The following is a 15,042-nucleotide window of genomic DNA, read 5'->3' on the forward strand; positions in this document are numbered from 1 at the left end:
TCAACAATCTCCCCACAACCCTATATAGTACATGCATGCAAAATGAACAACTCCCACACCCAAGAATTGCTTGGCTTATTACCTATTTTCAGTTAAAATCACAAAATTGAGGATTAGGGAGTAGAATCTTACCTCTAGGATGAAAACCTAGTAAATTTTCTTGTGAATTCTTCAACTTTGAGCAAGAGTTAGTGATCAATAAGCTTAGGAACTTCCCCTCTCACTCTATGGTAATCCCTCTCTCTAGAAATATCAGATTTTTTCTTCAAAAGTGGCCCTTTACTTCAATATATCGAAATAGGGTCGGGTAAAAATTAGAAAAAAAGAAGCACCGATGCAGATTTGCGGTCGCATATGCGACCGCATAACGCTTCTGCGGTCTGCAAAATGGACTGCATATTGGCCCTCCGGAACTGGGAACTTCTTCCTCACTCTGCGACCGGTCTCAGGTCCGAAGACCTATTCTGCGGTCGCATAATGCACCGCAGAACTTTCCTCCAAAAGTTTTTGTGTTGGGTCTGCGATAGGTTATTTGGCCCGCAAAATGATTATATGGCCGCATAATGGACCGCATAATGATCTAAATATTTGCCCAGATTTCTGCTTTAGTTTGCGGCACATCTGCGGTCCACAGATCAGTTCTGCGATCGCAGAATGGGCTGTAGAAATGCCCTGCACTTCCAATCGTCAACACATAAACCTACTTCGGCACCACGAACCCCCGGGTTTTAGGTAAACATTTTACGGGGCCTTACATCCTCCCCCGCTTAAGATAATTCGTCCTCGAATGAGGGCCAAAATCCGCCATTAGAAACCAATGTGACTCAGCTGCTTTAACACACACCAACAGTTCCAAACTTTTGACTAACTCCCCAAATTTCCAAAATTTTTGCTAGAGTTTCCTCTGTAACTAGGCCTATCCACCTGCTATAGAATCCCAGAAACCAACCCTAACAACATATACATGAACCAACGACGCAACATAACAGAAACATAATGCCAACCGTGGTGTCACGAGCAGTATATGACAAAAAATGAACACCCTTAACATCAACTGTACAAGTGATACATAATTCATATAAGGTAAACTCTTAGCATTTTCATAGAACACAACTTTATAAATACATGACTATTCAAACAAATGAGGGTATTTCTTCCTCAGTCTCCCAGGTGGCCTTTTCAACCTGCTGGTTTCGCCCTAGTACTTTAACGGAGGCAATATATTTGTTCCTCAACTTTCAAACTTTCCTATCAAGAATGGCTATTAGAATTTCTTCATAAGTCAATTCTTGATTAACCTCGATAGTCTCAACCGGAACAATAAACGGCGGATCTCCAACCAGCTTCTTCAACATGGATACGTGGAAAACTAGGTACACTAAAGACATCTCTGGAGGTAGTTCTAGCCTGTAAGCCACCTAACCGACCCTCTGAATAATTTCGTACGTCCCGACATACCTTGGACTCAATTTCCCCTTCTTACCAAATCGCATTACCCCCTTCATGGGGGAAACCTTAAAGAATACCCAATCATCTTCTTAGAACTCCAAATACCTACGACGTATATCCGAATAGAACTTCTAATGACTCTGGGCAGTTCTCAACGGTTCTGTAATAATCTTAACCTTCTCTATAGCCTGATGCACTAGGTCTGACCCTATCAACTCCGCTTCCCCAATCTCGAACCACCCAATGGTGATCTACATCTCATACCATATAAAGCCTCGAATGGTGCCATCTGAATGTTAGAATGATAACTGTTGTTGTAGGCAAACTCTATTTGGAAAATGATCATCCCAGCTACCCTTGAAGTCGAGAACACAAGCGCGCAACATATCCTCGAGCGTCTGAATAGTCCGGTCCGCTTGCCCGCCGATCTGTGGATGGAAAGTTGTACTAAGATTTACCTGAGTACCCAACCCTTGCTAAAATATCTTCCAAAAGTTTGATGTGAATTGGGCCCCCCGATTACCTGACGATTTCCTTGATATACAGCTGAGCATATTGTTCTGCTGTGTCGGTAGCCTTAACAGGTAAAAAGTGTGATGATTTCGTGAGTCGATCCATAATCACCCAAATTGAGTCGAACTTGTGAGGCGTGTGAGGTAGTCCCACCACAAAGTCCATATTGATCATCTCCCTCTTCCGCATTGGAATTTCTATGTTATGTGCCAGCTCACCGGGCCTTTGGTGCTCGGCCTTCACTTGCTGACAATTTGGACATCTTGCCACAAAGTCCACTACATTCCTCTTCATATCATTCCACCGGTAGACTTCCCTATGATCATGATACACCTTTGTAGAGCCCAGGTACACGGAATACCTAGAAGTGTGAGCCACGGTCATGATTCTTTCCTGGAAACCATCTACATTTGAAACACATAGTCGCCCTTGGTACCTTAGTGTACCATCATCTATGCCAAGAGAAAAGGCCATGGTCTTGTGCTTATGAATCCCCTTCTTCAATTGTACCAACAATGGATCGTGGTATTGCATTTCCTTGCCTTCCACAACTAGTAATGATTCAGCCCTATTTTGGACAATCACTCCTCCTTCACTAGAATTCGCAAGACGAACTCCCAAACTAGCTAATCGATGAACGTCCTTGGCCAATGGCCTTTGATATGACTCTATAAGCCTACTTCGGCACCACAAAACCATGGGTTTTAGGTAAAGGTTTTACAGGGCCTTACAGATTCAGAGCCAAATTTGAGTGAAACTAGTATGGTTGGATTCGTAATTGAATGGGTTGTCAGATTTTGTGAGTTTTTATCGGGTTTCGAGGTGCGAGATCGGGTATGACTTTTGGTTGACTTTGGGCCTTGATTTAAAGATTCAACCTTTATCGTATGGAATCGATTCCTATAGCTCGTATTGATTGTTTTGAGTTGCTTTTGGCTAGTTTCAAGCCGTTCGGAGGTCGGTACGTGCGGGATGGCATTTCTAGAGTATTGTTTGGCTTGCTCGGTATTGGATTCGGCTTGTTTGAGGTAAGAATCCTATCTAAACTTGGTTGAGTCACTAGTTGCCTGAAATATTTGAGATAGCTACATGTTATAGGTGCGCATATGTGTGAGGTTTGAGCCCATGTGAAAGCACCGGGTTATTTATCTATGCTCGGGGTAATTCTTAGGCTATGATATGCCTAGAGTTGACTATTAAGCTTAAAGCTATAATGTTTCTCATATTTGTACCATTGTTATAAACTATTTGAGTCATACTTGAGGTAACGAAGAGGCTAATTTCCTAAATAAACTTGGTAATTACTATTTATGTGATAACTTGCCAATTTGAGCTATGGCAGTACACATTGCACATGCCTACACTTTAGCATGTTATTATACCAGTTCAGGAGCATGAAATCTGATGATTATCTATTATTTACATGTGTTCATTTATAGTTGCTTCTGCGTGAAATAATTTGGACTAGGTGCTTGTGACCATGCCGTGCGGATTGTGTTGTTATGCATGTGACCATGTGTAACGACCCGGCCAGTCGTTATGAGAGTTGTAACCCCATCCCCCCCCTCATTTTCTGCTCAATTTGTGGTTTATAGCTATTATATGACTTACCGGGTTGGTCAATTCGGGTCTGGAGTGATTTCGGAATGAATTGAGACACTTAGTCTCATAATGGAAAGCTTAAGTTGGAAAAGTCAACTGGATGTTGACTTATGTGTAAATAACCTCAGATTTGAATTTTGATGGTTCCATTAGCTCAGTTAGATGATTTTGGACTTAGGAGCATGTCCGCATTGGGATTTGGAGGTCTGTAGTTGAATTAGGCTTGAAATGACGAAAGTTGAATTTTTGGAAAGTTTGACCAGGAGTGGACTTTTTGATATCGGGGTCGGATTCCGATTCCGAAAGATGGAGTAGGTCCATGGTATCATTTGTGACTTTTGTACAAAATTTGAGGTCAATCAGACATGATTTGATAGGTTTTGGCATCGTTTGTAGAATTTGGAAATTTCAAAGTTCATTAGGCTTGAATTGGGGTTCGATTCACGTTTTGATGTTGTTCGAGCTGATTTAAAGGCTCGACTAAGTTTGTATGATGTTTTAAGATATGTTGGTATGTTTGATTGAGATCCCGGGGGCCTCGGGTTGATTTCGGGTGGTTAACGGATTAAGGTTTGAAGTTGAAGAGCTGCTGAAGTTTGAGGACTGCTTGTGTAATCGCACCTGCGGATTGGGAACCGCAGTTGCGAGCTCGCAGAAGTGAGAAAGTGACCGCAGAAGTGGCCAGGAAGGATTTGGGTAGAGGCCGCAAATTCGAACATGTGTGCGCAGAAGCGCTTGTACAAAAGTGGGAGGACATGCGCAGGTGCGGGCTGGTGCACAGGTGCGATGGAATTTTCTGCATCTGCAATGGCGCCGATGCGGTCTAGGGCTCGCAGAAGTGGAGGCAGCTGGCTTAAGTGACTTCCTCATATGCGGAGTTTTCACCACAGAAGCAGGACCGCAAAAGCGAATTTTGGACTGTAGGTGTGGTTTGACTGGGTAGAACATATAAGCATAAGGGCTCGCGATTTTCTTCATTTTCTAACATTTTGAGCTCGGATTTTCGAGGTTTTTGAGAGGATTTTCAAGGGGATTCTTGAGGTAAGTTCCTTAAGTTCATTTTTATTCAATAATTATGTTTTCCCACTGATTTTCTATCTACACGGTGTGTTTTTGAGGTGTAATTTGAGGGTTTGAGGGTAGGGATTTGGAGAGTTGATTTTGGGAATTTGAATGACCAATTGGTGTCGGATTTTGATGAATTTGGTATGACTAGACTCGTGTTTGGATGGGCTTTAGGATTTTGTGAGTTTTATTGGATTCCAAGGGCCCGGGGGCTGTTTTGAACCAATTCCAGAATTTGAGTTATAACTTAGTAAATTCTCGTATAATTGATTCCTTTAGCCCGTATTGATTATATTGTTCTGTTTGTGGCTAGATTTGGGTCATTTTATAGACCGACTTGCGAAGAAAATGCAAATTGGAGTAGGCATTTGTTTGGATTTAGGTAAGTAACACTTCTAAACTTGGTTCTGAGGGTTCGAGACCCCGAACTTATGTGCTATGTGATGGGTATTGAGGTGACGCCCATGCCAAGTGATGGGCGTGCGGGCGTGCACCATGAGAATTGTGACCTGGTCCATTCCATGACACTGTCTAATAGTTATATCTTGTTGATACCCGTGTTTTTCATCATCTGATAAAGTAATTGAGCTATCACTCATGCTAGATATCATGTTTAGGCTTTATGTCGGTACTGTTGGGACCCATAGTGGTCGTTTCTTGCTGTTTTCTTATTGATTTCACTGATATTTCGTACTCAGTCATATTCATTCATTTAATATCATATCTCAATCTTTGTTGTTACTTATTGATGCATCATATCATTGTTTTCGGGCTAGTATCACGACACTGTGAGCCCGTGAGAAAGAGACTGGAGAGATTGATAACTGAGTGAGGCCGAGGGCTTGATTATGAGTGACATCTATGGGATCGGGCTGCACACCGCAGTGGTTATACTGATTTACAATAGCGCTTGGGCTGAAGGAGCCCCTCCGAAGTCTACACACACACACCCAATGAGCACAGTTGATATTATTGAGGGATGGATCTTCCCTGGACATGGATCTTGTCCGAAGCATTATATACCTGGAGATGGATCTTCTCCACGGGCTGGATTGGCCCTACTTGGTACGGTGACTGATGGTCAGTGATGTATATATTTCGGGATGGATTTTCCCTGGGTCATATAGGCCATAGACCATACCGAGTGATTGAGCTTTTGAGAGTGTGAGCATATGATATTGTCAGCATGGTGCGTCACATACAACATGTGTATTGGCATTGTTGAAGTAGAGGAGTTATATTCTTCATATCATTCAGATTTGATCCATTTTACTGTTTTGAGATACCTATCGAACTTGAAAGCATGTCTACGTTTCTGCACTATTATTTTCTATATTGAACTGTGTCGGCTGAGTTCGTCACTACTTTCAGTCCACAGATTGAATTTGTTACTTATTGAGTTGGTTGTACTCACGCTACACCTTGCACCTTGTGTGCAGAGATAGGTGCTTCCGGTTATAGAGGCTGCTGAGTGAAGAGTCAAGATCTCGAAGACTATCGAGGTAGCTGAATGGTGTTCGCAGGCCTTGACTCTCCTTCATTATATTTTTTTGTATTTCAGTTCTTATTCCTCAGACATTGTAGTAGGCTGTATCCTAGTATAGATGCTCATGTACTCGATGACACCCCAATTTTGGGAGAGATTTGTATTGCGTTGTGGTTTTATTTTGGTTTTTAAATGGTTTTCTTAAATATTAACTTCTTCCATTTTATTTTCAAGTTTTTACTTGGTTGAACTGGTTGAGTAGTTGGCTTGCCTAGTTCTACTATAGGCGCCATCACGAAGGTTGGTTTTGGGTCGTGACACCATGCCGGTCAGATTATAATATTGTGCTTGTGACCACGCCGGGCAGATTGCCATTATTAGCATGTGAATTGTCCTGTAGCACGTAAGTTGTCCATGTGGATCGAGATATTTAAATTATTAGCATATGAGTTGTCTGTGCAACGCGTGAGTTGTCTGTGTGGATCCAGACATCTATATTATTAGAACGTGAGTTGTTCGTGCGTATCTAGATATTGATATTATAGGACATGAGTTGTCCGTACAATGTGTGGATATAGATCCATCCCCCTAGGGCCACCCTCTCATGTTTCTCTCTTGATGGTGTACACGCAAATTGTGAGAAACCAATGGGTTTATGGTTGATGTGAGCTCTGGGAGAGCTGGTTATTGTTATTAGATAGGATTACACACCACAACAAACTGATATTTAGTTATTGTATTTCATCTTTACTTGCAATTTCCTTGACTGTTTACGTGATTTACTTGCATATCTTTCTTACATGCTGCATTGTTGATTGAGAAAAATACTTTAAAACAAAGAAGTATGAGTATCAAAGTGGTTTTACCTGAGATTCCCTGATTTGATCATATATTTTTACTATACTTGTTGAAATTGTGAACTGCATAGGTGTTAGTGAGTATCATCTATAGTTCTCGCTTCTTTTAACTCGGCGAGGTTAGTTAGGATACTTATTGAGTACATGAGGTTTGTTGTACTCATACTGCACTTCTGCACCTTGCGTGTAGATCTTGGTGTTGATGCTGCTATGTATGGTGGGAGCTGGCATTGAAGATATACTTGTATTCTAGTTATGGCTATCACTTGTCCTTGGTAGCTTTAGATTTGGATATTGTTCATTTACATTTCAAACAGATGTTTTAATTATTTCAATTCAGTTTCTTTGTAAAAATCTAAGTCTTAGTGGCTCATGACTTGTACTACCAGTCCTTGGGGAGTCGTATAAAATTCAGTTAATTCCTTCTTGACTCTTATTATTATCACTATTGTATTTTATTGTTATCTGGCTTACCTAGCGTGTTGGGTTAGCTGCCATCCCGACGGGTTGGATTTTGGGTCGTGATAGGTTAACTTGCTTAGAGGGTTCATCTTTTCTGTATTTCCAAACAAATGGAGCCTTAAAAATCTAAATTTATGATTTCTTGCCAAAAATCGGCAATGACCAATAAAGCATCGCTTTCTACCATGACGAAGTCGATAAAGTTTTGTGTCAAAAGTACAAGAGAGACATGAAAAACCGGTATGTTTGTTTCAACCACATAAATATATTGTCAGGAAATTCACTGACTGTCCACATAAGATTTGCTCGCATTCTAAACATTTCATTCTTTGATGAATTAAGAGTTTCCACACAATCACACCACAACTCATTCAACTTCTTAATAAGAGGTTGTAGGTATACATCTGTATTATTCCCCACCATACGTGGACCTAGAATGATCATTGAGAGGATAAAATTTGGTTGATCCATACACAACCAAGGTGGAAGGTTATATGGAACCAAAACACTGGATAAGTGCTATAATTAGTACTCATCATCCAAAAAGGATTAAAACTATCACTAGTTATGCCTAATCGAATATTTCTAGGATCAAAAGCAAATTAAAGAAAAGTAGTATCAAATCTCTTCCATGCATCACCAGCTCTGGGATGCCTCATTATTCCATCTCTGTTACTATCCTTCACATGCCAGCTCATATGCTCGGCAATTTTAGAGCATATGAACAATCTCTGCAACCTTAGTTTTAGTGGAAAGTAACGTAAATTGTTTGCACGCATCTTTTGCTTATTTTTCTTCTTTCATATAGTAGACATGTGATTATTCTTGCTCTTATTTGTTGGCTTCCATCTAGAAGTATGACAATTCTTGCATGTTTCCTCATTAGCATCATCTCCCAAGTATAACATGCAATCGCTTGGACAAGCATCTATCTTGATATAATCAAGACAAAGCTTTTTGATGGTATTCTTTGCCTCATAAAACCAATTGGGTATCCTGGCAAATCCAAAAGCATCCTTCACTAAATCTAACATCATAGTCATTCCCTTATCACTTTGCCCAGACAAACACTTTAAGTGATACAACTTTAACAAAAATTCTTTCTTCGAGTACTTAGACCCCTCATATAATTCTTCACTTCCATCTCTAAGCAAATAAAAAAGTCTTTATTATTTGAAGAATGCATATAGTTTAATATTTCTTCTTATCCAACTACTTGTGAAGGATCTGCATCAGTGCCCTCATGCCTTAAACCCGAGAATGTTTCATTAATCAACAATTTTATAGGACTTTTAAGAGGCAATGCATCTGGGATAACCTCTGTGTTTCTAGAGTTCTCCAACACTTCTGTTTCCCTATGAGGAATCTAAGTGACATAAAATCAAATGATCGTACACTATCTCTATAGTCTTCCACACCCCAATACCACATTTGGGACACGAATATTTTATTCTATCTCCTATAGCTACATTCATAAATATAAAATTTAGAAATTGATTCAAACCTATGACGATATGATAAGTCATTTTGAGTAATAGCATTTATATATGTTATATGACATGTGTGCGTGGTCCGCGTCATTTTGCGAAAAGATTTTATGTGAAATTTTAAAGAAAAAGTAGTTTTTGACTTAAAATAAGGTTTGGGATGAGCACGATCAACGTTCTTAGTAAATGATATTGGATCGGTATTTTTGATGATTCTTGTAGATTTGTATGATGCTTTTGGAATTGTATGTATGTTTGGTTGGGATCCAGGGCGACTCGAGCGCATTTCGGCGCATTATGTGAAAATTGGCAAAATTGAGTTTTAAGTTGAAAATTTTGAGTTTTGATGGTCGATTCTTGATATTTGATGTTATTTTGATAATTTGAGCGAGCGAGAAAGTTTATATGATGTTATTGCACTTGTTTGGATGTTTGGATTGGAGCCCGAGGGGCTCAGATGAGTTTATGATGTGTTTTGGTTCAGTTTGGAGATGCTGAAGCAATGTAATTGCTGGTGTAAGGTTGCATCACATTGTGATACCCTAATCCCAATTGTAGGCCTCACATTTGCGATGTTAGGCTGGAAAATGCGAAAGTGGGTTGGGACTGAGGACTTCACAAATGCGAAGAGGTGATCGCATTTGCGAACTGGTGGTTGATTGCATCTGCGATCTATGTGTCGCATTTGCACCTGGACTGGGCAGGCAGCTTCGCAAATGCAAACCTTTGGCCGCTTTTGTGACATCTATGCATTGTTTCACTATTCGGATTTGCAGACAGTTGTTCGCAATTGCGACACCTGCAGCTGGGTAAAAGTTGGAAAAATCTGGACTTAGCTCATTTTATAGCATTTTAAACCCTAAGCGCTCTAGAGGCAATTTTTAAAGAGCATTTTCTCTCCAAATTCTTTGGTAAGCAACTTTAGCTAGATTTTAATCAATTCCCATTACTTTTTCATGCGTTTTAGTATCAAATCCATGAATTTCAAGGTAGAAATTAGGGGGGTTTGGATAGAATTTAAGAATTTTGTAAAATTGAGATTTAAACCTCAAATTGTGCTCGTATTCTGAAGAAAATCACATAACCAGACTCGGGGGTAAATGGGTAATCAGGATTTGGTCCGAATCGTGGATCTCAACCAAGCAAACCCTGAGTTTACTTTTGTTGACTTTTTCCAAAATAATAAAAATTGAACCTTTTTCATTCGTGGGTAGTTTCTAAAGGCCATGGTTGATGGTTGAATTGATAATTGGCTAGATTCAGTTGGTTTAGAGGCTTGTTTCAAGGGAAATTCCATGGTTGATTGTTGAATTGATTCCATAAAGAAGTAAATATTGTGGTTAACCTGGACTTAAGAGAAATATGACCTTATTTGTCTATTTTCTATGTGATTTATGTGGGGGAAAATCGTATATGTAAGGTAACGACTGTATATGTGATGTCATGGGTTAAGCATGCGGGGTGGGCTATTAATTGTGTATTTTAACTACATCATGCATTCTTTTATTTTGTGTTGTCATGGATCAGGTTGCACGCTGCAATGGATATTAATATGATATGTGGGATTGGGTTTCACACTTCAACGAATATTGATATTGTATATGGGATTTTGTTGCACGCTACAACGGTATTGGAATTTATGAATGTGTGGATTAGGTTGGTTCCGTATCCGTATTGTACTGGGAATTTTGAGCAAAGATGTTGTTATGGGGTCCTCTGTTATGTATGTTCTGCTCTAATTTTCATGTTAATCGTTGTTTCTCTATTCTGTTATTGTTTTACTTATATTCATACACGTTTATAGTGAGCTCCTTGTTATAGCCTTGTCACTACTTCGTCGAGTTTAGGCTTGACACTTACTGAGTACATGGGGTCGATTGTACTCATACTACACTTCTTGTGCAGATTCTGATGTTGATCCAAGTGACGTTCAGTGGAGGCTTGCACGGGCTATCATTATCCAGAGACTTGAGATAGAGCTACATGACGTTCGCACACCTTGAAGTCCTCTTCTTATCTTTATACTATTTATTTCATTCAGACATTTGTATTTTATTTGGGACCTTGTTTGTAGAACTTTTAGCAGCTCATATACTTGTGACACCAGATTTTGGGATTAGACTAGACAACGTGTTCGTAGTTTGTTATATATCTTATAGTTCTACAGCTTCACCTTCTTATTTATCTTCTTAAAAAAAATTAAAATGAATAAATGTGTACCTAATATTAGATTGCCAAGCAAGTGGACGTTAGGCGCTATCACGACCCGTGGTTTGGATTTCGGGTCTAAACAAGTTGGTATCATAGCACTAGGTTGCCTAGGTATCATGCGTCATGAGCAAGCTTAGTATAGTCTTGAGGATTGGTACAGAGAAACTAGGTGCTACCACGACCCGTGGTAGGCGTATGAGGTAGGTAGCCCAGCCGAGGCAGCTTCACTCACATGGGATTCGTTTTCAAAGTTTTACTTGATAGAGTTTCTTCCTCAGACCCTTCAGGATTCTTGGCGCGCGGGGTTTGAGCGGCTGCGCTATGGTGCTATGTCAGTGTCGGATGTTCAATTCAGTGATTTGTCTAGGCATGCACCAACCTTGGTTGCCACAGTCAACCAGAATATTAAATTCAGCATGGCCAGAGAGTTGGAGTCAGACACGTCATAGCAGTAGGTGTTTGAGATTTCACGGATATTGGAGGGTATGCGATACTGTGATAGAGACAATTGGGAGGCCAAGAGGTCTCGTGGCACGAGAGGATTTAGTGGAGGTCACGCTATAGCTTCAGCCCGTCATGGTAGGGGCTAAGTGAGCCATCTAGTTCACTTATCACTTCCAGCTTCTAGTGGTGCTTCGGTTGTTCCGAGATCTGAGGTTTCACACTTTGCTCAGCCACTTTCTAGTGCACCTCCTGCATGGGGTACCTTTAGCGGTCAGTCCAACAGACCAGGCCCGAGCCAGTCCCAGCCGCCACACCCACCGAGAGCTTGTTTTGAGTGTGGGGATACTCGCCACATGGTTAGAGACTGCCCCAGACTTAGTAGGGGTGCACCTTCCCAAACTACTCAGGCTCTATGGATTTAGTCAGTTTCACAAACTTCTCAGACCATGATTGTTGCCCCAGTTGCCGCCCCACCCGCTCAGCCAGCTAGGGGTGGGGGACTGGCGGGTAAAGGTTGCTCTAGAGGGGGAGGCCAATCTAGATTCTATGCTCTTCCGAGTAGGACATAGGGAGTTGTTTTAGAATCAGTCATTACATGCATGGTTCCGGTTTTCCATAGAAATACATCAGTCTTATTTGATTCGGGATCCACTTATTCATGTGTCATATTACTTTGCTCCTTTTTTGGATTTATCTTGTGATTCCTTAAGTTCTCCTGTTTATGTGTCCACGCTTGTGGAAGATTCTATTGTTGTGGACCGTGTGTATTGGTCGTCTTTAGTTGTTATTGGTGGGTTTGAGACTAGAGTTGATATGTTGTTACTTAGTATAGTACACTTTGATGTTATCTTGGGCATGGACTGGTTGTCGCCCTATCATGCTATTCTTGACTGTCACGCCAAGATTGTGACGTTGGCTACGCCAAGTTTACCATGGTTAATGTGGAGGGGTGCATTAGATTATGTTCCTAGTTGGGTTATCTCATTTCTAAAGGCTCGGCGGATGGTTGAGAAGGGGTGTAATGCTTATCTAGCCTTTGTGCGGGATGTCGGTGTTGATACTCCTACCGTTGAGTCATTTCCGGTAGTAAGAGACTTTCCAGATGTATTTCCAGCAGATCTTCCAGGCGTGCCGCCCAACGGGGATATCAATTTTGGTATTGACTTGTTGCTGGTCACTCAGCCCATTTCTATTCCACTATACCATATGGCCCCAGCGGAGCTGAAGGAGTCAATGGAGCAGCCGCAAGAGTTGCTTGATAAGGAATTCATTTGGCCTAGTGTGTCACCATGGGGTGCCCCGATCCTGTTTGTGAAGAAGAAGGATAGTTCTATGCGCATGTGAATTGATTATCGTCAGTCTAACAAGGTTAAAGTGAAGAACGGGTATCCATTACCATGCATTGATGACATATTTGATCAGTTACAGGGTGTTAGAGTGTTCTCCAAAATTTGCGGTCAGGTTATCATCAGCTGAAGATTCGGGACCGGATATCTCAAAGACTACCTCTATGACTCGGTATGGTCACTACGAGTTCCTTATAATGTTATTTGGCTGACTAAAGCCCCAGCAGCATTCATGCCCCTGATGAACTGTGTATTCCAGCCTTATCTTGATTCATTCGCCATTGTGTTTTGTTGACTACATCTTGGTATACTCTCACAGTTGGGAAGATTATGAGAAGTACTTGAGGATCATGCTCCAAACCTTGAGAGAAAAGAAGGTATATGCAAAGTTCTCAAAGTGTAAATTATGGCTTGATTCAGTGGCATTTTTGGGTCACGTGGTGTCGAGTGAGGGGATCAAGGTAGATCTGAAGAAGATTGAGGCGGTGTAGAGTTGGCCCAGACCATCTTCAGCTACTGAGATCCGAAGTTTCCTTGGTTTGGCCGAGTATTATCATCGTTTCATAGAGGGCTTCTCATCTATTACTTCACCTATGACCAGATTGACCTAGAATGGTGCTCCTTTCATATGGTCCGAGGAGTGTGAAGCGAGCTTTCAAAAGCTCAAGACTGCTTTGACTACAGCCCCAGTGTTGGTGTTGCCTATGGGTTCGGGGTCTTATACTATGTATTGTGATGCGTCATTTGTTATCCTTGGCAAGGTGTTGATGCCATACGGTAGGGTGATTGCCTATGCATCTCAACAATTGATGATTCATGAGAAGAATTATCCAGTCCATGATTTGGAGTTGGCAACCATTGTTCATGCCTTGAAAATCTAGCGGCATTATTTGTACGGTGTTCCTTGTGAGGTCTCTTTACCGACCACTGGAGTCTACAACATTTGTTCAAATAGAAAGATCTTAACTTGTGGCAGCGGAGGTAGTTAGAGTTACTTAAGGACTATGATATCACCATTCTATATCATCTTAGGATGGCCAATGTGGTGGCCGATGCCTTGAGTCAAAAGGCAGAGAGTTTGGGTAGTTTAGCATATCTACCGGCAGCAGAGAGGACATTAGCATTGGAGGTTCAGGCCCTAGCCGACCAATTTATTATATTGGATGTTTTGGAGCCTAGTTGAGTTCTTGCCTGCGTGGTTGCTCGATCTTCTCAAGATGATCGTATCAGAGAGCATCTATATGACAACCCCCATATGCTTGTCCTCAAGGACACAGTTCGGCATGGTGATGCCAAGGAGTTTACTATTGGTGATGATTGTGTGTTAAGGATGTAGGGTCGGTTATGTGTGCCCAATGTGGATGATTTGCGTGAGTTGATTTTTTAGGAGGCCCACAGTTCTCTGTACTCTATTCATCCGGGTGCTGCTATGATGTATTAGGACTTGAGGCATCACTATTAGTGGAGGAGGATGAAGAAGGACATATTGGAGTATGTAGCTCGGTGCCTAAATTGTCAACATGTGAAGTATGAGCATCAGAGACCAGGGGGTTTGCTTCAGCGGCTTGAGATTCCTGATTGGAAATGGGAGTGTGTCACCATGGACTTTGTTGTTGGGCTCCCATGGACTCAGAGAAAGTTTGATGTAGTATGGGTGATTGTGGACAGGTTAACCAAGTCGGCTCATTTCATTCCGGTAGTGACTACCTATTCTTTAGAGCAGCTGGCTCAGGTTTATATCCGCGAGATTGTCCTACTTCATGGTATGCCAGTATCTATCATCTCTGATCGGGGTACGCAGTTCACCTTGTATTTCTGGAAGGCTGTATAGCATGAGCTAGGCACACGGGTTGAGTTCAGTACAACATTCACCCTCAGATGGATGGATAGTCCGAGCGGACTATTCAGATATTGGAGGATATGCTTCACGTCTGTGTTAGGGATTTCGGGGGTGCTTGGGATCAGTTCTTGCCACTTGCGGAGTTTTCCTACAACAACAGCTACCGGTTGAGCATTTAAATGGCTCTATATGAGGCTCTATATGGGAGACAATGTCGTTCTCTAGTTGGGTGGTTTGAGCTAGGAGAGGCTAAGTTATTAGGCACGGATCTGGTTCGAGA

At 41.4% G+C, this 15,042-nt stretch overlaps 1 protein-coding gene across 1 annotated transcript; it reads left to right on the top strand.

Moving 5' to 3' along the window:
* Window positions 1-12,431: 12,431 nt before the first annotated feature.
* Window positions 12,432-12,920, top strand: LOC138898897 (uncharacterized). The gene has a single exon (XM_070185005.1). It carries the CDS (start codon window positions 12,432-12,434, stop codon window positions 12,918-12,920), a length of 489 nt encoding a protein of 162 aa, XP_070041106.1.
* The last annotated feature ends 2,122 nt before the right edge of the window (window positions 12,921-15,042 follow it).

This window comes from Nicotiana tomentosiformis, chromosome 9 (assembly GCF_000390325.3).
Source record: "Nicotiana tomentosiformis chromosome 9, ASM39032v3, whole genome shotgun sequence".
NCBI lineage: Eukaryota > Viridiplantae > Streptophyta > Magnoliopsida > Solanales > Solanaceae > Nicotiana > Nicotiana tomentosiformis.

Coding starts and splice junctions, on each gene's coding strand:
- LOC138898897 (XM_070185005.1), top strand. CDS start 12,432: ATGGACTGGTTGTCGCCCTATCATGCTATTCTTGACTGTCACGCCAAG.